Raw genomic sequence first — 23455 nt, 5'->3', positions numbered from 1 at the left:
TCTGAAAGCCATACATGATCTCTATCAGCTTTACTGATAGGCAAGACAACCTATGTATATGAAGTTTTTGTTGTATAAAAAAACCGAAGTACTAAAGAATAACATGTGAAAGACAAACACCATCTTACAAAACACAGCTCCACAGTTCCTTATGCTATTGGCATCCCTGAACTCTCTCAAATTAGCTTTCTGCTTCTGGCCAGAATTTACAAGCTTGGCATCCAAAGCTATGTCTCACAAAAACTGTCAGATAAGACATATGGGAGTGTCTGACTATACACACTCAGATTTGGAAACCTTTTAATAATCAGACATAAATTATTGTGCCAAAGCCCCAAGATAAGTGTTTCAGCCACTTTATGAAAAACACATGCAAAACCAGCATCCATAATCCCAAGTGTGTCTACAGGTTATTTCAAAAAGATTATTTTTTTATTTTCTCCAAGAGTCATATTCCAAGAAATAAAACCTCCCCAGTATACCTGAACAAAGTACTATAATCTCTCACCTGGGTAATATTTCCAAACAGCTTCCATTTTTTGGTAAGTAAAGAATAATGTGCAAAACCAAACTTGCCAACAACAGCTACATTCTGTCCAAGCTTGTCAATAGCTGAAAACTGTTCAAAGAGAAAAAACCCAGAACCTCAGGAGGGAACTTATTTAAATGATACATCCTATCCCTAGTGCACATCACTACAAGGCAATATAATGTCAGAGTCAAAACTTGTAAGGTATCTTCATGTTTTCTACTTTACTGCCCAACATATATTCTTCTTTCTGTAATTTAAAACAATGATTCCATCTTCCTGAGCTCATCCAGCCCTAAGGGACAGTTATCAACACCCCATACCTTTAAAGAGGCAAGAACATATTCTTTAAATAACTCACCCTTATAGGCCAGTTGCTCTCTAGATACGTACTATGAATCTAAAAAAAAAAAAAAAAAAAAAAAAAAAGAGAAAACCAGAACCATAACTATACCAAGCACTATTAAAGTAGTGATTAACTGTAATGTTCTACAGGAATTTGTATAATGGCCATGTTTTTCCAAAATACTGGCTTAAAGGTTTTTAATATTGGGATTTCTTTTTTAAATACAATTAGGTTCCCTGCCCCCCAATCCCAGAAAGTTACTGAAGCCTAAATGTTAGCCTGTTTTTAATATAAGAAATATAGAAATGCATTAACAACATACAACAGCTAATACTATATTACAGATTAATAGTCAAAATTTGCTCTTCTCCTGCCCTAGGTACTTCTCCTCCACCAGAGCCTTTCATGGGAACATAGAAATTTTGATAAAAATAGCATTCAGGAGGGACTTTCAGTGTTGGGATTAAATTTCTAATCCCATCAGAAATACACACCAGCACATCCAAAAGCCTTGTTATTAGAGCAGTTGACTGGGATATGTCAAATTAAATCTTGATCCTGGATTTTCATGTCACATGGGATGATACAAATCCAGGTTCAAACTCCAGCCCTTGGTCTGTTACAAGGAGGTAGGTGCTCTCATTGCCCAGCCACTGGCTGTTCTCATGGGTGTATTACTCCCCCAGTAATTCCAATTGTGTTAGTTTTGCTCCTACACAGAATGAGGACTTTGCCCTCCTGCACCAGTTTCAGAAGACAGAAAAGCCACCTGGCCAGCTAAAGTGGAAATTCAGTAGTACCTAGAACCTGACATACATGCTTAGAGTCAAATGCTGTTTAGTAATACCAATTCATTTACTAGATGAAAAACAAAATCTTGGGAACCTTTTAAAAACATTTATTTAGAAAAATATCTACCAATTCAAGCGTAGAAGAACACACACTAGAATTACAGATTAAAAGTTATTAAATATTTCTTCTATATTCCAGAGAAAATAGAATCTGTCCCATTACTGCCCCTGGAAAGAACTTCTTTTTCACAAGATTGATGTTGTGAAATCTTAATTACATGCTTAAATAGATGCCATCTAAGACTGCCTGAAAATACAGCCACAGTCCAAAGGCTGTATTCATCAGCTGAGTATGCTTAAAGTAATTTGCATAAATAACAGAACAAACCCCTCAAGGATTTCTTGCACGTTGCACTTATTCTCCCTTTCAAAGCATAGGAAAGTAATTTAACTACTCCTTCCTGAAGTCAAGACAACATTTAGATTTTTTTATTGGCTAGGATGCAAACTCATAGCCACAAGGCTGAGACGGTCAACATCCCTCTACTGTTTGGCCAAAGAAAAAGCTGTACCAGGGGAAACCCAAGAGGCAATAAAAAGGCAATGATCTCAAACTAGAGGAAAATGGCAGAGTGGTGAGATCAGCTGCAAATTCCAGTCCTATAAACTCTTGCAAGCACAGAGCACATAGGGGCAACCAGCAACAATTACCTGTACAACATGCCAATGTCTGTGTCCTAGTAAAGTGCTTAAACCCTGAGAATCTAAACTGCCATCTGAAAAAGGGCCTCTTTCCCTGGTAGGCTTATGTTCAGAGTGTGCTGAAGTATTTCTGGGACTCTGAGCCTGTGTTGCATCTCCACAGTTCAAATACAAGCGATCTTCTCCTTGAAGGAGGACTTGTTCCTGGTTACTCTACATTCAAAACAAAACAACAAAAAACCAAAAGCAACCTTGAACTCCATGTACAGAAAACAAAGGAAAACACATGATAAATATATTAACAAGTTCTATGTAAACAATATGAAAAATAAGCATTAAGGCAGTTCTCAGTTTTTGTATCACTATGTACTACCAGGTTTCATGTTACAGTATTGCATAGCACTATTTTCAAAGCACCATTTTAAAGGTTCTATGATAAAAAAAGGAAGACCAGTTTAATGGCTACAGAACAGACTTAAAACCTGTTAAAAGAAAAACTCAGAGGTCATCTGAAAACTGGAAATGTGGTCTGAAATAAGGATATATTTATCAACAAAAAACTTACCATACAAGGATTAACAGTGAGTGCACTCTTGATGAAATGAAACTGCAGAATACCAAATTGGCGAGCTTCATTATTTGCATTTCTTTCAGGCTTCACGTTTGAAGAAGAATTCCCATCAATAACCCACAGATGATATCCTTCTGATCCCCAGGTCTGAATGTAAAAAAATAACAATAGTAAAAATGCAAAACCAACACTATATATTCTCAGAAAACAAGAATTACAAAAACTTGCTGTAACTGAAACTGATCTTATGATGGACATGAGCCTGGTAAAAAAACACACAGTTTGGTGTTCTAAAATGCATCATCACAGGAATCATAAGTAACCCATAGCAGTAAAATCCACAAGGAATAGTAAGAATCTAGCTTAAATTCTTTTCTTTTTTATGTAAAAAATGTTGATTAAATGAAAAGTAACTATGCAAGACATCCACATAAGTAATGAAGACTGTTTCGTTTGCAGCTTAAAGCAACTAACAAAAAGTCCACAAACAGAATCAGGTATGAAAAGATCCTGATCCCCAAAACTACAGTAGTTGTTGTTCATTAAATTCAATGGTATCAGAATTTCAATCTTTGGGGTTTTTTAAAAGGTACACTGTACTGTCCTTGCAAATATGTACATCCACTTGGGATGCACGTTTAAAATTGCTAATCTTCATAGCAACTAGCCTATACATAAATAAAATCAAAAGTTATAGAAGTATTGTACAAAATTAATCATGGTTTGTAAAAGAGGCCTTGAAGATTGTGTTTGATATTTATCAGCAGCTACTGATTTGACAAACTAGCAGGACTTCATGTTAATTAGTTTGTATTAAACCAACAGCAGCTAAGTTTCTTTTTAATTCATATTCTGAGTTAAGCTACTTCAACAGCCAAAGGTAAGCTAGTAATTTTAGAGAAATAAGTAAGTTTACAATTAGTGTTATGTGTCTCATTGTACTCTGAAATACAGCACCAGACTAAAAAAAAAAAAAAAAAAAAAAAAAAAAAAAAAAAAGTCACGGAAAACAAAAACTGTTCATTCTTAACATCGAAAGCAAAGCCAAGGCATGTCATGCACACTTCATGATCAGGCATATACATGGAAAAAAAAATTAAAAAAAAAAAAAAAAATCAGCTGTCCCCTTTTCCCTCTTCCTTCAATACAACATTGGTGTTAGGAAGTATAGTAAAGGCAGCTTACTCTTTTAAAGTAATAAAACTAAAGAAAGCCAGTTTGATTTTCTGAAAATCCATTTTGCTAAAAATAATTTTAAAAATTAACAGCCATCCTATTATAGTGGTTTTACATTCACATTTACCATAGAACTGATCTTTAGAGGGTCCTTTTTGGCACCATCAGACCGATACCTTAAAAACAGAACAGAACAAGTTTGAGATTGAAAATAACTTCATCAAAATAAGAAATTATCTTCCTATCTTTGTATTGTTACATGGTTCTACATTGAACCTCACCTCAAACTATAAAGCCTGTTTGATCCATGACACAGCATAAAAGGCAATGAAATTGTCAGATATCTAGCATAAACTGTTTGAATTGTGATTTCTGGATGCTAGCACATTTTCAGCAAATATATACTGGCACTGAGGGAATTTTAGTATTTGCCTGCTAAAGCCTGCCTTTAGGGCAATTTGCTTTTATGGCAAAAAGATCACTACAAAAAGAAAATAATACATTCTCATTTATGTTCAAATGATCCCCTCCTAAATATTATTCAGTGATTCCAGTAACTAAGGAGTTACAATGGAAAAAGATTTTTAAAAGCTAATTCAGTGAATCAGTTTCTAATTAAACGCTTTTAATTAGAAAATAAAGGTTTTTAATAAAGTATTTTACAATTTCATTAAAGATACTCACGCAAAATCACCTCCTAAAGTACAGATAAGCTGAGCACCAAAAACACTCCATAAGGACAAGCCTCCACACTCCCAGGTCACCATCACAACACAGCTATCAGGTGACCATTTGATTAGTTTAACAGGTCCTGTTTTATTCCAAATATCTGTTTAAAAACAGACAATGAAATACCATGTGAAAAACATCAAATGTCCTTCAACTGCTTTCATCATTAGAGTAGAAACAAAAATATATGGAAATAAATATTTGATTTTTCAATTAACTTCTTTGCTGCATTCATCAAACTGACCATCTCAAAATGAATAAGCAGCAAATGAAAAATTCATGTTTTCTTTTCATTACATGTTTGGTTTCACAGGAAACTGAGAATATATGAAAACAGGCCAGAAAGGCACTGTGCTATGACACAACCACAGAACTGCAATTCTGGCAAAATGATTTTTAGGACAAAAAGAAGATTTTATACTCACCCTTGAAACCTCTTCCTTTGGCACTTAGCACAACTGTAAAACTCTGCTATTTACCAATTTTATTTTTTTGTTGAAACCTAATAAGCACACATATTTTCAGCTGAGGACAGAATTTACCCACCTTATATGCTCCTCACTCTCAAGCCTGCAATACTCATCCCTATTACATGAAAAATTCCACTGAGCTTTTGTTCACTGCAGTTCAGGCAGGGTGCTGGATTACTCAGTTTTTTTCTGTACCCTGCATGTCAGTTGTTTCAAGTTAATTCACACCTCTATTATATTCATTATCAGTTTTGACAATAAGCTCTCATTTTCTCAGGTGAGTAATGGAAAAGTAATCTCAAAACTACATGTGGGAACTACTAACATCTGCAGTATTTAAAAAGGAACAACCAGAAGCAGCACTGTCTGTAAACTGCTAACTCAGATTCAGATTTAGAAAAAAAAAAATATTTCCCCAAACCAGCCCCAGCCCCTCACATATGAAACACATCCAAAAGTCTGTTAAAAGCAAGCAGCTAAAAGAACAAATGTGCAAGAGTAAATTACTACAAACACAGAAGAGTAAATACTAATCCCATCAGTGATAATGCAAACAACAAACACTTGTTAACTAGCCAAAGATAAAAATATTCTTTTAACACCTTAAAAACAGCTGGAAAATTCTAACAACAAAAGTAGCTCACCAGGATATTGTTTTGGTGTCAGCTCCAATTTATGAGAAAACTGCATGGCACCAGTGGTGGTATCTATTGTATAAACCTGCACAGAGCCGCTGGAAGAGATTACACATGCTTTAGACTACAGACCATTTGGATTTCTCATCAGTTTCAGGGGGTTAATAAAAGCTGCTTTTTTCTCACCAATACCAAATTTATCTAGAACAGAAACATTGTGTCAAGTAACACTCAAAAGAATTTTATGAAACAACTTTATAAGATACTTTCCAGAAGGCAGTGGAGGGCCCAAAACACCAGCCTATAATAACCAATGCACTAAGACTATTTCATTTTCTGAAATACATATGCACACACAATCCAGGTATGTTTAGAGCTTCCAACTATACGAGGGAAGTTAGTATTCACTTAGTACTAAAGTTTCATCAGGAGTGTACTAATGCATACCAACATCAATGAATTACAGTAATTATTTCTGTTTCAGAGGCAAATACCAACACACTGCATTGTTACTACAACTGAGAATACTATTTCTTAAGAAGACAGTTGAAGACTGAACTGCCCAGACCTTTTGGAACATTTTAGAAAACAAATAAAATACAATTAAAAAAAAAAAAGCTACACTCTAGACCAGCTGAAGCAGTATTATACAAGGAGGAACTGTCTTGAAGGAACAGTAAGCAAAAAACCACAACTAAGAGCACTTTTGAAACATTTAATTTATATTCAAAGTTAGACAAACAGGCAACATTTTTCCTGACCAAATCAAACACTTCACAGAGCATTTTCTCAGTTGGGTGCAAAGTGCTGATTCTTCTCCAATATCATTATGATTAACTGCTTAAAACTGACTTTATAATCTTGCTTTCAGATTAACTGCAACAGCAGCACTTTCCAATTCTCACTACTGGTCCGGTCACCTTTCTATTTTTTTCCAAAGCTAAACAGCAAGCACCAATTTCAACTGCAGTTCAAGCAGGCAATAATTTCTTCCCTATACCCTCTTGACAGAGCAGATTATACAATCTCTAAGAAGACTGACCATTTTCATCTTTACAGCTCTTGCAACACAACTTGTTAAGAATAGTACTTAAGCTTTATAATGAAATCATTTTCCTCCCCATTGAACCAGCCTTACAAAACTTACTTGGCACATCCAAATGCCATTAGCCTGTATTTGTTATTTACTGCCACACAAGTTCCGTCAATCACATCTTGTGCCCAAACACCATGGAGCTGCTGTAAAGAAAGCAATTCACAGAATTTTTTGTTTAACAGTGCTTTCATTCATGTTAGTCAGCTTCTACCCATGTGCTACCCATGTATGCCATATTACAGATCTGCCAGTTGACCCTCATCTCCTCAAGAAATTTCTATTGCAAACGTCAAGATTAATTGACATGGCTCAGATAAACAAAATCCAGTATATGTAAAATTGGTTTCATTGTTCTTAATAAAAATTACAGAAACATGCCAGTATGTAAGGAAACTGTTTATCAGAGCTCTAAATAACCAAAGCAAGTCAATACATATAAGGCAAGAATATCCCTGATACTGCATTAAAAAATCAGTAGATGGTACTGAGGATAAAGACAAAACACAAAACAGGAAAATAAACTCCCATCTGCAACAGCTCAAGTTGCAGGTATTGTTAAGTGTGTGAAGGAGTTTCAGACAGACTACACAAATCCTGCTGGGTTTTCTGTAATTAAATTAAAGAGATCTAATGACAAAATATAGTACTGTTTGTAGGCTGAATTACAGGTAAGAAAACACCTAACTTGGAAAAGATTCCTTTAAAAAAATTCTGAAGTATGTTTGTCACTGTAAGAATAGTTAGCCTTGATTACGGCTAAAAGCTAGAAATAGCACTTATGATACTTTGCCAATAGGAGAAACCACTTCTTATCACCCCACTTACAACCAGCAACAGGAAGCCTGTCACAAAGACAGAAAATCTCAGAACTATAATGACATTTTGAAGCAATAAACTAAAATTAAATCTACTGTCAATTATGCCCTCCCATAGATAACTACTAGCCCTAGAACAATCTAGTTCAAATTATGGCATGAAATATAGTCTTTTTCTTATGATATCTCCTAAGCAGTTGCTAAATTTTAGTTTCATTGCAGCTGAACAGAATTTAAAGTAGAAAGCTAACTGAAATGCAGAGACCAAGGAAAACACATTCATTGTAGAGTACATGCTAGAAATACTAAAGGAAATATACCTCAGCGGTGAATCTACTTGACATTGGTGTAATGAAACCAACTCTGCCATCATTAAAAACAACAGCAAAACCATCAAGCGTGGCACAGTATTCCATATCTCTGATGTAAACATCTTCAAAGCCCAAAAATGAACCTGCTGAGAAAACAAGATTAATTTAAAAACACAGTGATATTGCAAGCCAACAGCCTTTTCAGTTGTTTTCTTATTACTTCACAGAAAAAAACAATTTAAACAAGCTATTTTGTTCACGTTTATAAAAGGCACATTTTTCTCATCTCTGCTTGAGAACAGAGATAATATTTTATATTAGATGGTATTTTGCAAATAGTTAACTATCAAAAGCAATAAAAAACCCCAAAACTTACCTCGAGAAGACTGCAGGTCCACAGAAAATGGAACTGTACATAGGTTGATGGCCTTCCTTCCATTGGTCATACCATCCCAGTGAACGAGATGGAGAAATCCATCAGCAGTAGCAACAAGTAGATCCTCTAACATGGACTGCAAACTAACATATGTATTTGTCATTCTCTGAAAAACTGCATCTCAAATCAATGTCACAGAAAAATCAATTAATGTCATAAACACCAACTTACTGCCTCCTCTATCAGCAACTATGTTGAGAAGTTACATCAAATAAGTTACAAATTAAGTGCCTAAATCATCTAGACAGTAAAGTTACCAAGCTGACAAACTATGGTATATGTCTCTATTTTTCTCCAGGAATCAGAGTTCTTTAACAGGTCTGTATTGTTAGAGTAATTATTTAACTGGTATAGAAACTGCTGAAGATCATTTTAATACTTTTGATTAAACGTAAGACATTGTTACCAACAGTTCACTCATCCTAGAAAATTACCAATATTGCCTAGGCTGTAAAAAATCCACAACACTTTCTAACCCACAGTCTAAGCTCACTGATTAAGCAGAAATTAGAGTTCTCCTAAATCCTTCCTCAAACATCTCAAAAATTCTGAAAACTACTGTTAATCTGTTTGCATGCAGACAATGACCTCCAGCTTCCTAGGAAATCTTTTTTCAGCATATACTGTATTTCTTCAAACATCCATTTTCTCCTATGGGCCTCTTCCCAGATTGCACTTTGTTAATTTTCTACCCCACGCCAGTGCCACACAGTTTCACTAACTGTTCACACACACTTATTTGGCATGTTCAAAGCTTATTTTATAGGGAAGGCAATCACCACAAAATGGAAGAGATAAACAAAAAGTTTTTCCAGGACAAATAGGGACCCTCTGTGGGCAGCTGGAGAAACGTTGAAATGCTACATACAGTCTTGCTCTTATGTATCTACGTCTCCATGAAATCTCTAATCCATACTTCTGAGGCCAAGGAGAAACACATTTATAGTAACGTAATGTAATACTGAACATACATGTGCTATATACTTCTATATGCTAAAAATATCAGTATAGCCAAGCACAGAAAGAAAGAATTATTAAACAGCAATTTACTTTTTCATATCCTTAAATTTAGTATTAGTAACTTACTATTAGTAACTATTAGTCCTTACTATTAACAAGTCTAAAAACTTACTAGAAGTTTTTTTCCATCTAGTTTCCCCTTCACTTTTTGAACAAGTAACTGCTATATGCAAAGAAATTCTTAAGACAGAATTAGTGAGCATACCTTGTGATAGAGGCTTGCAAGTCCAGCACTTTCTTCATTTCTAGATTTAATGAAGGAGCACATTGTTCTTCCTTATAATGCGGGGTTCCCTTCAGATGTGGGCTTCCTCTAAAATAAAAGAGAAATACTACAACTGAAACAAGATGTCCCTCAAAAGAGGTAAGTTACTGATTTACATTCCCATGTTTTTTTGCCCCCTCTACATATATATACACTAGGCACTCATGCAACCTGCCACAAAGCAGCACTTAATATCTAGAACATCATTTTAGTGCAAAAAGTTTAGTCTGTCGTTATCATCCTATATGCCTATGAAGAGTATGCAAGCAAAATAAGACAATGAACAGAAAATGAACACTACAATAGCTGTGCAGCCCATCTTAATAATCCCAAAATAAGTTATATATATTAATGCAAATTCTGATTCAATAAAATGGTATTCCACTGTTTCCATTATGTGTTGAATTTTTAAGTATCTCCAATTCATTCTTTGCCAAGATGCATTACAGATATTATAGACTGTAAAATGTACATGTTTCTCCAGTTCCTTTTGCCAGATCAAGGTCCATACTATTAATTCAGCATGCATAACCTAACAGGTAAGACATTTATTACAGTAATTCATAAGAAAGTATCTCCCTATAACAAATTAACAATAAACCTAAGACCTACTAAGAAAAGACATGACTGAGCACTGATTCTCTTCCTTTAAAGACCATTACACAGTATCAACTTCTAGATGTAGAAAGCTTCCAATTTTTATTTTCCTCACTATAAATTTCACATTTCGTTCTCTAATGAAATGCAGTTATTTTTAAAACTCAACACAGCATCATTAAAGTATTTCTTATTTGTCTGGGTTATCAGATGTGCCATGCATTTCATTAACTTTTTTTTTCTTAAATGAGAACTGATCTACAATCCTAAGTATTGTAACATATCATCCAGTTCACCCATGTCATCAGCATTATGCTAGTAAAAAGTGCACTTCATGCATGAAACAGACATTGCAGACAACTTAAGAGTTTAGTATAACTTCATTAGTCAGAAACAACAGATACATACACAAATCTATGTAACCTTTACCTGAATCTTAACTGACAAAACACTTCTTTAATTTTACACCAGGCAGGGCAGCCAATGCAACTGCCTAAGACATGGCAGAAATCAAAGCAGCTGCAGTTTTAGGTAAGTTTGACACCACAAAGATACCTCAATCTCTTTTCTGTCTTGGTTATCTCAGTTGACAAGTGCCTTATTCTACTACCATTTTATAGAAAACACAAAGTTCACATCTGTTATTCTTTGATGGATACTACACCTTTTCTTATCCAGCAAGGACAAAGATATATGCTAGCTAAGGTAAGGCCAAGGCAACCTTTGACATTCTGGAGTTAGCAGATGTAAGGTGACCATGAAAGATTATAGCAAAAAATGAGAAAAATTACTGTAGGGTTAGTTAATCTACCACCTACAGATGGTAACTTGTATAAACATTAAATTATTAACATGTTTGGTTTGCATTTCAAAAGGCAATTAATTACAAAATACAGGTGTCTTGGGAAAGAACAGCCCTTCATGTAAACTAGCTATCATGGACTGACAGGAGGCCTGAAATTAAAAAAAAAAATTTTAAAAAGGTGACTAGTTAATACTAGTGTTGTGGGGATGTTGTGGGGTTTTTTTAAAACAGCAAATGAGACTGCCTTTCTTGAAGTTCATGAAGCCAAATCCACCTGATTTGGCCTGGTATCTTTTAGAGTCAGGGATTTCACAGATAAAATGTGTATCATACAGGATTAATTCCTTCTAATCTCTATGTCACTATCTGCAATGCAGCATCCTGTGGGTTGAAGAAACACTTACAAAACCGCAGGTGTTTGGAGACATGCCTTTCAACCCATCTGGACATACAGGTCCAGACAGTATACTCCCAATCAAGATGAAATGACTGCGTCATCAAGAATCAGTGGTACAACCAAATCTTGTAAGCAAATTACTAAAATTGAGACAAAACGGTTGTGTAATGCATAAATGTTACTGTTATATATGTATAACACACCGTGTAACATGCCTGTTGTAACTGACTGAGGTATATAACGAAGTATAAACACAGTGTCTGCACAGCACAAACTATAAAGCCAGAATGGGAATAATATGGTTTAAAAGACATCTTTCCGGGAAGAGAAATTTCAACTCTCCATATGGGCAGGCTTCTTTTTCTTCAAACAACTTTGATAAAAATAATTTGCAAGAACATTTGAATATTTTCAGTTTCATGAGCTAGTTTCGGCAAATTTGTTACCATCTGCGGAGTATATCTTTTTCCACTGAGGCACTACCATCACGACTGAAACTCCAAAATGCCAGCATTTTAATTCATTGCTTGTGATTACGTCAAATTCATTGATTCAAAGAAACCCTTACTATGGGTGCAAAAGGGCTGCAATCAAAAGTACACTGGGTTCATATAGTCCACATCTGCATGAATCAGCCTTACTAGTTAACTTTGACCTTTAAACGAAGAATGTGCACTGCTGACGGAAGAAGGAAAGAATGTTTGGTCTGGGTTGCCACATCGGCATCTGCTATTGTTGTAGCCAAACTTTAAGTAGCTTGCTTTTGCACAAGAATAGAGAGGAACCGACACATTCCAGTGACCGACTAGCTGCATGTGGAAACAAATATAATTACTTCACTTCTATTAGCATGGCATCTGTTAATGTAACTAAACCTGTGAATAAAAATCTCTCAACACTCAGAATTATGAAGAATCTCCCACTACATCTGCAATCCAAGAAAACCCCAAACACGGAAAGATTAGGAATGCCAGGCTGTATTTTTAAAGGTAGAACACAAGGTTTATAGGGAAGTTTCAGATCTTGATTTGAAGATCAGGGTGTATTTTTGAAATCACCAGGTTCATTCTCTGTTCCCTATTTAGCATGACATCAGTGATATGTTTGTTCACAGAAAACAGAGCACTATATGGTGTAACAAAAAATCTTTCACATGTTGAAAGGCTATGTAACCGTACCTCATGAATCACATTTTAAATAAGGGTAGAGGAATGGCAAACATAAGGCCACCTTAAGGGCTTGCCCTCTTTCTCCCAACTCCAATTCTCTCAGCATTCCCCACAATAACTTTCTCCTGCTGCTCAGTTCTAACCTGATTTCCCCCAAATGAAAGAGAAGCCTATAAATAAGTGAATTGCTAAAATTCTTAGCATGAAGCCATGATTTTTTTGTATTCATTTGATCCTCTTACAAGGGAAGAACTGGCTCTGGAAGTAACACTTTGGTTCTTCAGAAGAAAAAACTGTCAGCTCAAACTATGATGCAAGATGCAACAATAAGAAAACGAAGAAGTGTATTTAATGCCCCCCCGCCCCTCCCAAAAAAACAACCCCAAACAACAAACCTTAAGCATCCTAAATTCAAGAAAGAGGCAGCACCATGCAAAAATATCATCAGCTAGCCTCCCCTGAACTGGGAGGAAGACTCTCCTTGGAGTTTGTTATCTGGGGTGGGGTGAGGTTCAGGGAGGAAACAGGACATCAGCCAGCTAATTTTTCTAGCAACACAGTACCGCACTTCATGTCCTCCACTACATGCACAGTGGTTAAGTGATACAGCGTGATCCACAGACAAAACTCAGTCAGTAATATCGATTCCCAGACTTAGTCACTGCTAGCAGAAGAAACTAAGAAATACTTAGGAAGTTAATTACAGCAGAATCTGAACAGAGGTACTTAAAGACTTCATTATAATTTGCAATTAAGGTATATAACACATCATCTTTTTTAGTCTGTTCTAAGTATTTCAAAATAGTGTTCACTGTTCTCTGCTTATTACTGGAGAATCCTACTCCAGAGGTAAAAATAGCATTAGATTAGGATTTAAGTTTCCACTTTACTATCTGGGGTAATCATAGTAATATAGATAGCTGTTATGTCTGGATAATAGTTTAGAAAAGTTCAGAGATGCTCTCACAGTCAACAAATACTATGCTTCCAAAAAAATTTAGTGTGCCTAATGGCAGATAACTAATTGGAGTTAACTCATTAACTAAAAAACCAAACAAACAGACAACAAACAAGTCAGTAGCATCCATTCCCACTAGTCAAATTGCAGCTGCTTGGGATGTAATGGAGACATTTTACTGAAAAAAATATTAAAGAGTCCACACTTGTTCATCAGTAAATACCTTTAGAACTAATAATTGATACAAACAAGGTAAAATATTTTTACACTACTTTGGAGCTATGATATTCTTAATTGTTGCTACTAAAATGGTGTTGTGGTTTAACCCCCGCCAGCAACTAAGCACCACACAGCTGCTTGCTCACTCCCCTGTACACTGGGATGGGGGAGAGAATCAGGGAAAACAAAAGTAAAACTTGTGAGTTGAGATATGAATGGTTTAATAGGACAGAAAGGAAATACTAATGACAGTATCAACAATAATAAAGCAACAATAATAATGATAAAAGGATTGGTATATACAAGTGATGCACAAAATGCAATTGCTCACCACTCACTGACTGATGCCTAGTTAGCTCTGGAGCAGCAAGCTGCCCTCCCCCCTCACCAACTCCCCCAAGTTTATATACTGGGCATGACACCACATGGTACAGAATATCCCTTGACCAGTTTTCGGTCAGCTGTCCTGGCTCTGTTCCCTCCCAACTTCTTCTGCCTCTCCAGCCTTCTTGCTGGCTGGGCATCAGAAGCTGAAAAATCCTTGACTTGGTATAAACACTACTTAGCAACAATCAAAACCATCTGTGTGTTATCAACATTATTCTCACACTAAATCCAAACTCTAACGCTACACCTGCTACTAGAAAGAAAATTAACTCTATCGCAGCCAAAACCAGGACAGAATCCACCCTTTATTCTATACCATTTATGTCATGCTCAGGTCCCATACCTTCCAACGGATCCCACTTCACCACCACCACCTTTCCTGTCCTTAGAGAGAGAGGGGCGGGGCCGGGACAGTGAGAGGGAGAGGGACAGGGATCATTCCTTTAGTCTATGGGTTGAGTTCATTCAGTCCACCACTTTGGGCTCCATCTGTCACAAGTCTGTCTGGGCAGGAAGGGTGCTGTGAAGTCCGCTTAGTCAGCAGAGCGGGATTGGGCTTCGGTGCAGTGCGGCGGGTGGGTGACATTGGGCGCAGCAGGAGTATGGTGTGTAATGTTGGACTGTTGCATGCTGAAGTTGGTTCTGGTCCCGTCACTACTGCACTTGCCTCAGTTTTATCGAAGTTCATTCTTCCTTAATCTAGGTGATTCTAACTGTAATAGCATTGATATAGCATAGCACAACTATAGTAATGATGACATACAGTGGCAGGTTTATATAGCAATTAACATCACACAATTTAATTCATTGGCTATTCTCACCTAACATCAACCCCCCCTTGAGGCACACAGCTGACTTCCCCATCCTTTCTTATCACGCTCCAAGTGCACTCAGGTCCTTGAGCAAAAGCAATCCCATGGTTGGGTTTGCTTTTGTCTAAGGCAGGAGTGACCCAGACTGTCTTCCCTAACATACTCTTCATGTGCACTGTGGGGAATTTATCCCCTCTTACAGTACATAAAGTTCTGATTGGGCAGGACCAGCCTGAATGGCAGGTCCTCTCGTGTTGACTAACCAGGTGGCTTCTGCTAAATGGGTGTCCCAATGTTTGACAGTCCCACCCCCCATTGCTCTCAGTGTAGTCTTCAACAGTCCATTGTATTGTTTGATTTTCCTGGAGGCTGGTGCATGATAAGGGATGTGATATACTCACTCAATGCCATGCTCTTTGGCACAGGTGTCTATGAGGTTGTTTCGGAAATGAGTCCCATTGTCTGACTCAATTATTTCTGGGGTGCCATGTTGCCATAAGACTTGTTTTTCAAGGCCCAGCATAGTGTTCCAGGTGGTGTCATGGGGCACGGGATATGTTTCCAGCCACCCGGTGGTTGCTTCCACCATTGTAAGCACATGGCGCCTGCCTTGGCGGATTTGTGCGAGTGTGATATAGTCAATCTGCCAGGCTTCCCATATTTATATTTCAGCCATCGCCCTCCATACCACAGGGGCTTTAGCCACTTGGCTTGCTTAATTGCAGCATGTTTCACATTCACGGATAACTTATGCTATACTATCCATGGTCAAGTCCATCCCTCAGTCACGAGCCCATCTATATGCTGCATCTCTTCCCTGATGGCCTGAGGTGTCATGGGCCCACCGAGCCATAAATAATTCAACCTTATGTTGCCAGTCCGGATCCACCTGAATCACTTCAATCTTAGCAGCCTGATCCACCTGCTGGCTATTTTCATGTTCTTAAGTGGCCCGACTCTTGTGTACATGAACATCTACGTGACACACTTTTACAACCAAATTCTCTAGCTGGGACGCAATATCTTGCCACAGTGCGGCAGCCCAGACGGGTTTACCTCTGCGCTGCCAGTTGCTCTGCTTCCATTACTGTAACCAACCATAGAGGGCATTTGCCACCATCCATGAGTCAGTACAGAGATAGAGCACTGGTCATTTTTCTCGGTCAGCAATGTCTAAAGCTAGCTGGATGGCTTTCACCTCTGCAAACTGGCTTGATTCACCTTCTCCTTCACCAGTTCTCTGCAACTTGTCGTGTGGGACTCCACACAGCAGCCTTCCACCTCCAATGCTTTCCTACAATGTGACAGGACCCATCAGTAAACAAGGCATACTGCCTCTTATTTTCTGGTGGTTTTTTATACAGTGGGGCCTCTTCAGCATGGGTCACCTCCTCCTCTAGTGATATTCCAAAATCTTTGCCCTCTGGCCAGTCTGTGATCACTTCTAAAATTCCTGGGTGACTGGGGTTTCCTATGCAAGCTCATTGTGTGATCAGTGCGACCCACTTACTCCATGTGGCATCAGTTGCATGATGTTTAGAGGGAACCTTCCCTTTGAACATCCAGCCCAGCACCGGCAGTGAGGATGCTAAGAGGAGCTGTGCTTCAGCACCAACCGCTTCCGAGGCAGCTGCCAGTATCTCTTTTTCTGTTGGGAGTATAGTGAGCCTCAGATCCTCAATATCCCTGACTCCAAAATCCTAGGGGTTGTCCTCAGGTCTCCCACAGCGCTTTCTGCCAGACTCCAGGTAGGACCATTCTTCCCAGCTGCGGTATAGAGCACATTTTTAACATCTTGTCCTGCCTGGACAGACCCAAGGGCTACTGCAGAACAATCTCCCATTTAATTTGTTCAAAGGCTTGTCGTTGTTCAGGACCCCATTTAAAATGGTTCTTCTTCTGGGTCACTTGAGAGAGAGGGCTTACAATCAGACCATAATTTGGAATATGCATCCTCCAAAAACCCACAATGCCTAAGAAAGCTTGTGTTCCCTTTTTGTTAGTCAGTGGAGACATAGCTGCTATTTTGTTGATCACATTCACTGGGCTCTCATGATGTCCATCTTGCCATTTTTTTCTGGGTTTGTGTGGCTGGGTTTTGATAGTGGGGAAGAGGCTACAGGGGTGGCTCCTGTGAGAAGCTGCTAGAAGCTTCCCCAGCTCAAAGCTGGACCCGCCTCTGGCCAAGGCTGAGCCCATCAGCAATGGTGCTAGCACCTCTGGGATCACATATTTAAGAAGGGGAAACCTGCAGTGGAGGAGAGGAGTAGAATGTGAGAGAAACACCTATGCAGATACTGAGGTCAGTGAAAAAGCAAACTGTGGCCAGCACTCTGCTGCCAGAGGGATTGAGAAAAATGCATTAGCAATATCAATTGTGGCACACCACTTGGCTGCCTTGGACTCCAGTTCATATTGAAGTTCTAGCATGTCTGGCACAGCAGCATTCAGTGGTGGTGTGACTTCATTCAGGCCACAATAGTCCATGCCTGGATCTCTGGGTGATTGTGCATTGTCTGGGTCATAATAAATCATCTCCAGCACAGCTAATTCCCTCAGGTACTGGATATCTCTCTCCATGGTGGTCCACTTGCCTGGTTGACATATAACATCTTCCTTGAAGGGGTACCTTTCCTTCATGCTTGACAGGAGTCACCTACAGAGGCTGAGGACTTGTGTCCCTTTTCCAATTGCGTTATCAATACAACCTTCCCTAGAAAGCGATCCCAGCTGCTTGGCTTCCCTACCCTCCAATTCCAGGCTACTAGCCCCATTGTCCCAGCATCTAAGCAGCCAGCTGATAATGTGTTCTCCTGGACAACAGCTGAAATCTTTTCACATATCCCACAGCTCATTCAGGGATAGGGATCGCATGATTACCTCTGGTTCTGCTTCTTCCTACGGGTCCCATGATAACCCTAGCACACTGATTTTACCTCTGGTTCTGCTTCTTCCTGCTGGTCCCATGATAACCCTAGCACGCTGATTTTTTTTGTATATTTCTTCTTCTGTATGGAGGCAACTGATACTGGCACAGGCTGGTTCTCTGGTTCAGCTGCAGTGGCTGCCTCCAGGGTTGGAGTAGCTGCAGTTTTGTTGTGAGATCCAGAGACCTTCTCTTCTCCTTGAGGGTATTGAATAGTGTTGAACAGGGCTCAATAGGTATAGGCCAGGCCCCAGCACACTGCAGTTATTTGTGTGTCTCTGGAACTGCCAGCGTGACAGCATACTTCCAAACATCTTACTAGTTTTTCTGGATTCTGCACTTGTTCAGAGGTAAAGTTCCAAAACACTGGAGGTGCTCACTGTCCTACATACTTGCCCATACTATCCCCCACACCCTGCCACTCATATTATCCAGCCTCAGGGCAGATCTCTGGGTTATGTTTCAACTATTAAAAGCATTATACATGTGCGAAAAACAGGGCAAACAAGGTTTCTAAATGAATTTACACCACCAAGAACTGAGATTCTCTCCTTGAAGGCACAAAAGCAAAAAACTGACAACAGCCATTACTGTTGCGTTAGCACGATTACACAATATTTATTAACTGTTTTAAAATGGCTCACGTGAAGACTTCAGTTAGTGAATTGTCTGTACAGCTAAGGACTTAACTTTTTTTGTACCTGATTCAAAAAGCCTGCATCACCTCTAAACGTGTGATTCTTCACTAACAATTCACTGCCCGCTGTGCTTTTTAGGAATGGTTCTTAAAGAAGTAAAACAAGTTACACTATAAGCTCTGATTTCCACACTTCTTCCACACTTCTTAGCTTCTTCTCAGCCCTAAACCTGCATCTCTCCACCATACACTGCAGGCAGTCACCAGCAGAAGATGAAATATGTCTGGCTGGATCCAGAGCTATACACACACAGATTGGCAAGAGCTGGACAAATAAAACTTTAAAGAGAGTCTATGGAAACAACTATAAAGAATGAATAACAGTTTAGAAAAGTAATTCTTAGCACAGCCTTTTCTATGCAATTAGGTAGTAACAGGTTTCTGTGGTTTAAGAAGAGAAAAAACTAGCTAGCATATTAATCAATTATTCATGTAAAAAAGCTAAATGGTTTATCAAATTATTATTCCAGTTGCAAAGACTTCTTGATGACATTTTAAACCTCCTGAACCACATCAAGGGCTAGCAAGTGCCATAATGGTTAATAAAAATTCTACAACTAATCTAGTTTTAAAAATACATTTTCCAACCAATGCCAAACACAACTTATGGGGAAAACCACACTGCTAAAGTTTAGCACAAGCTTAATTCTGAACAAAAATTATTTGCTAAGTTAATTAACTGTACACCTCATCAGTTACCCTTGCAGAGTTTAAAGTTCAAAACCTTTGTACACACTAATCTTAAGTCCGCTGAATCAGGAAAAAAATCCCCACTGATGAGGTAATTTATGGCACCTATAAACCAACATGCTATAAAAAAGGAAAAAACTTTGAGAAGTGCCAGAAAGAGTAGGACATGAATACAGTAACCAGACGTATAAGCAACAATACAGCATTGTAAACCAGAATATAAAATACTAGCTTGTTTACATGCCCATATTGGTTAGAAAATAACTTCAATTTTTAAAGTATTTTCAGGTACTTAAAAATCTATAGCACTGAGGTCTCATTCTAAATTTACACAACATTCATATCACTTTCCCCCACCCCTCAAATGCAGGCTCCGCTTGAGAATACGAGGAAATCTGAGGCAAAAAGAATCTCCAATTACCATGTTTAGTTTATTAACCATGTAAAGTTTTTTAGGTTTTCTCTTTTTTAAAGGCAAAAGTATCCTCAGCGTTAAGTCACTGCACGCTGCCTCTTTGAGTGACAAATCCTAAGTCACTCTCCTTGACAGAACTCTAAACAGAAATAACTATCAGTTCAGTACAGGGAAGCCTCTACTGTGATGGTGTTACACATCTCTTCACTGTGAAACAAAGGAATATCTGTACAAGTTCCCTTGGAAACTTCTCCAAAAAATATTACTGTACCTTATCACAGCTTACAAAGCTAAAAATTTGCTTGTCTGCACTGACACTTTTCTTAAGTATATCACAGGTGGAGATTAATTTTATTTTACCATTCTGTTATTGTAAGATAATGGTACATATGTACGTTTTCTTCATGTTTTATCTTGCAACAACTTTAGTAATATGGTGGTAAAATTAGACTGAACTAATTGAAGCAGGACATTGTACTTGGGCTCACTGCAGGAAAGTACCCCAGAATGTGGGCTAACAGCCAATCCTGATTCTCTTCCAAGTCTGCTCTGAACTGGAGCAAAGTCTCCAAGAGCTGGAATGAAGCTGCAGACTATTCTGGCTCAATTTAAAAAACAAAAACCCACACAATTACTGCTTTTTTTCCTGTTTTTAGTCTAACAAATTAAGCAGGATACTTTAGGTTTTCATTGAGCATGAATGTCTGTTCACTCCAAGAACAGACTAGCAATTCCTAGTGAAATATCGACAGAGCCATAAGTATTTCCTTCAACTGAACAACTGCAATTCATAAAATTCCTAAAATATTACAATTTGACAAAACCTATCAATTGACGCCAGCAAAAATTTTAAAAGCTTCCCTTTTTTATATATAAATACTCAGAATTCATGACAGAATGCTATGCTTATGATATGAGCACTTGTTTTATCACATTAATCTAATAACAGATTTTACATAAAATGTACATAATGCTGAACAGGTCAGTTCCTTAACCCTTACCATATCTACATAAGTAGATTTTAAACTGATTAAACCTTTAAAGGTATAAAATAGCTAGGGTTTAAAAAGAATTTCCCACTCAACCATCTTAAAGTATTTCATATATTCTCAATTTTGTAGGAGCTATGCCCTCAGTGATTGACAGAACAAACTTAAAAGGTTTTGTGGGCTCCAGCTGCAAACGTTGATAATCCTGAATTCCAGCACTTCCACTAAAACACCAAATTTCAGAATATAAAGACCATTACAATAGGTTGATATGAAAAGGAGGAAGTCATGCCAAATAGGCAGTTTTAAACAGGAAATCTGTTTTCCTGGACTCTGATTCTGTCCATTTTTAAACAAACAATAGCAGGGGACAGGGGGAGTTCACTGAACCTTCCGTTCCAAAATCTGGTTATTTCACACTACTAAAAGATAAGGGGAAGCAGAGAATCTTGCATTCAAACATGATGACAGAGAGCTTAGTCTCAACTCACACTTTAGCTCTTCTACTCCACCTGTGTTGATTAGATTGGGAGAGAAGAGAGAGACTTGGCGCTAAAATAAAACCCCACATACTGTGGTTAGATATACTGCAATGCCTGTTGAGTTATAAATGGCAAAAGTGTTTCTGTCACTTCCAATGCAGTTTTGGGTTTGTTTTTTTTTACCTTGAGGAATTTTGTTCAAGCTGTACCAGCAAAAAACTTTTGCAAGTGTAATTACAGTTTACACAATAACTGTATGGTAGAATAGTTCTGTTAACAGATCAAATACAGGCAAGCTGTTCTAGATCGTCTTGCTCAACAGCCATATAGAGTAACAACTCTGTGTAATAACAACTATAAACTAGAAGGACTGTACTTTTCCACAAATGCCCCTCTCCCATATGGACAAATGAGGTGTGATTTTTATTTCCAGCAACTTTTTTTGGTCCTTTTCTTCAAATCAAGGCTAAACTGTTATCAAGGATATTTTAAAACAGTTATTTAAAAAATAACAACACTACATAAAAGTATAACTTTACTGCAGCTACCAGTGTACCAATCTGGAAGACAACTAACGTCTCGAAAGTGACTGTCTATCATATACCTTATTACCCACTTTTCTGACATTCTTTTTTTACTTACAGTAAAATATACAAATTTTATTTAAATGAGAGCTAAGCTGACAGAAGAATTTAAACACAACCTTTCTCAATGTTTTCACTTGTATGGGATCAAATCTAGCTGCAAGTTCAACTTCAGGATACTGACTAAACTAGGAAATCTTGCACCAGGATTCTGGCACAGCTGGTAACGTTACTGGTGTGTACTCCCAGTGCACAACCACCTCATTATGTTGGCCTGCACTGCTTAAGAATTCTGTCCAAGCTGAAGTTGTATTAAGAGAGTTTTCCTTTATTTTTGTAGGCACTACAATGAAATTTTATATTTCTGTCAGAACTGGCCATTTTTATTTAAAGAAAGGATACTAGAACAGGCTTCATTCTGCTTTCAAAAAATTAGTAGATATGGACTGTTCATCAACTTTAAGAATTATTCTACTTTTTAAAATTATGAATAAGACAGAACTTTTAGGAGCACTGACTTAAGTGTGTTCACTACCAAAAAAAACCCACAACCCAACAAAAAAACAACAACAAACAAAAACCCACAACTGATTAAGATCTCTTAACTTTCTGGTGTGTTGTGGAGGTGTCCAAAGAGAAGAATGGTAGACAAAAAAACCTTTACCTCAAATATGCAAAGTGTGGAGACCTACATTTGAACCTTTTGTCCATCCTTTTCAGCGTTTTTACTGACTTGTTTCCAGCAGCTGTCCTATCACAGCATTAATGCATGGACAGCCTTATATCTTTATGCTCTCTGCAAAAATCACCACCCTCCCACGCAATTTGCCTAACGTAGGTAAATAACCACGTAAGACAGAGCTGGACAAATTGTAATTAATATTTGCATGAGAGTTAAAATGTTGCAAGCAACTGATTTATCATGAACTATCATATGAGAATCATCATATGACTATCACTGAACAGTCACTCCATGTTTTTGAACTTTCCAGTGCTGCTACTCAGTGCTACTACAAGGTCACCATTTTCTAATGCCAGCCTTTTATTATATGCCAACTTGCAAGCTAAGCTACTGGAATCCGGGGCAGGGGATAGGGAGGGGCAAAGACGGGAGATGGGCAGGTTTAGTTTCCCCATCGGGTCAGCAACCTGACTTTACTTAAGGCACAGCTGCATAATCCCTGCTGCCAACACAGAGGAAGGAGCCAAGAACACACTGTTACAGTGGGAGAAAACAGTAAGATGTCCCTTTTTAAGCACAAGGCAAGTCACATATGAGGCCTTTCACTGATTTTTTTAATGGCTTCAGAGTTAGGAAAATTAATTTGGTATTGTTCAGTCCAGTAGAAATTAAATACAAGCATTTCAGTGAAAAAATGTCTTTGGAAAATGAACATATGCCACAAGAAAGTTAGAAGTTTCAATTCTGGGCTTTT

General features: G+C 37.8%; 1 protein-coding gene across 5 annotated transcripts in view; it reads right to left on the bottom strand.

Moving 5' to 3' along the window:
* Positions 1-23455, bottom strand: part of RIC1 (RIC1 homolog, RAB6A GEF complex partner 1) — a 57448-nt gene that overhangs the window by 13528 nt on the left and 20465 nt on the right. For 2 of the 5 annotated variants that reach the window (XM_075021582.1, XM_075021586.1), the window contains 11 exons: positions 9833-9940; positions 8548-8690; positions 8181-8317; positions 7097-7188; positions 5959-6047; positions 4800-4944; positions 4243-4291; positions 2934-3086; positions 2378-2581; positions 891-929; positions 509-619 (listed from right to left, as the gene is read on the bottom strand). In XM_075021582.1, the coding sequence (XP_074877683.1) occupies positions 509-619; positions 891-929; positions 2378-2581; positions 2934-3086; positions 4243-4291; positions 4800-4944; positions 5959-6047; positions 7097-7188; positions 8181-8317; positions 8548-8690; positions 9833-9940 (1270 nt within the window). Of the gene's footprint in view, positions 1-508; positions 620-890; positions 930-2377; positions 2582-2933; positions 3087-4242; positions 4292-4799; positions 4945-5958; positions 6048-7096; positions 7189-8180; positions 8318-8547; positions 8691-9832; positions 9941-14767; positions 16968-23455 lie in introns of those variants that run through there. The other 3 variants (XM_075021587.1, XM_075021583.1, XM_075021585.1) reach the window with 3 other exon arrangements.

This window comes from Buteo buteo, chromosome Z (assembly GCF_964188355.1).
Source record: "Buteo buteo chromosome Z, bButBut1.hap1.1, whole genome shotgun sequence".
NCBI lineage: Eukaryota > Metazoa > Chordata > Aves > Accipitriformes > Accipitridae > Buteo > Buteo buteo.
The sequence above is the reverse complement of the archived record's forward strand: the minus strand, read 5'-3'. Positions and strand labels throughout refer to the sequence as shown.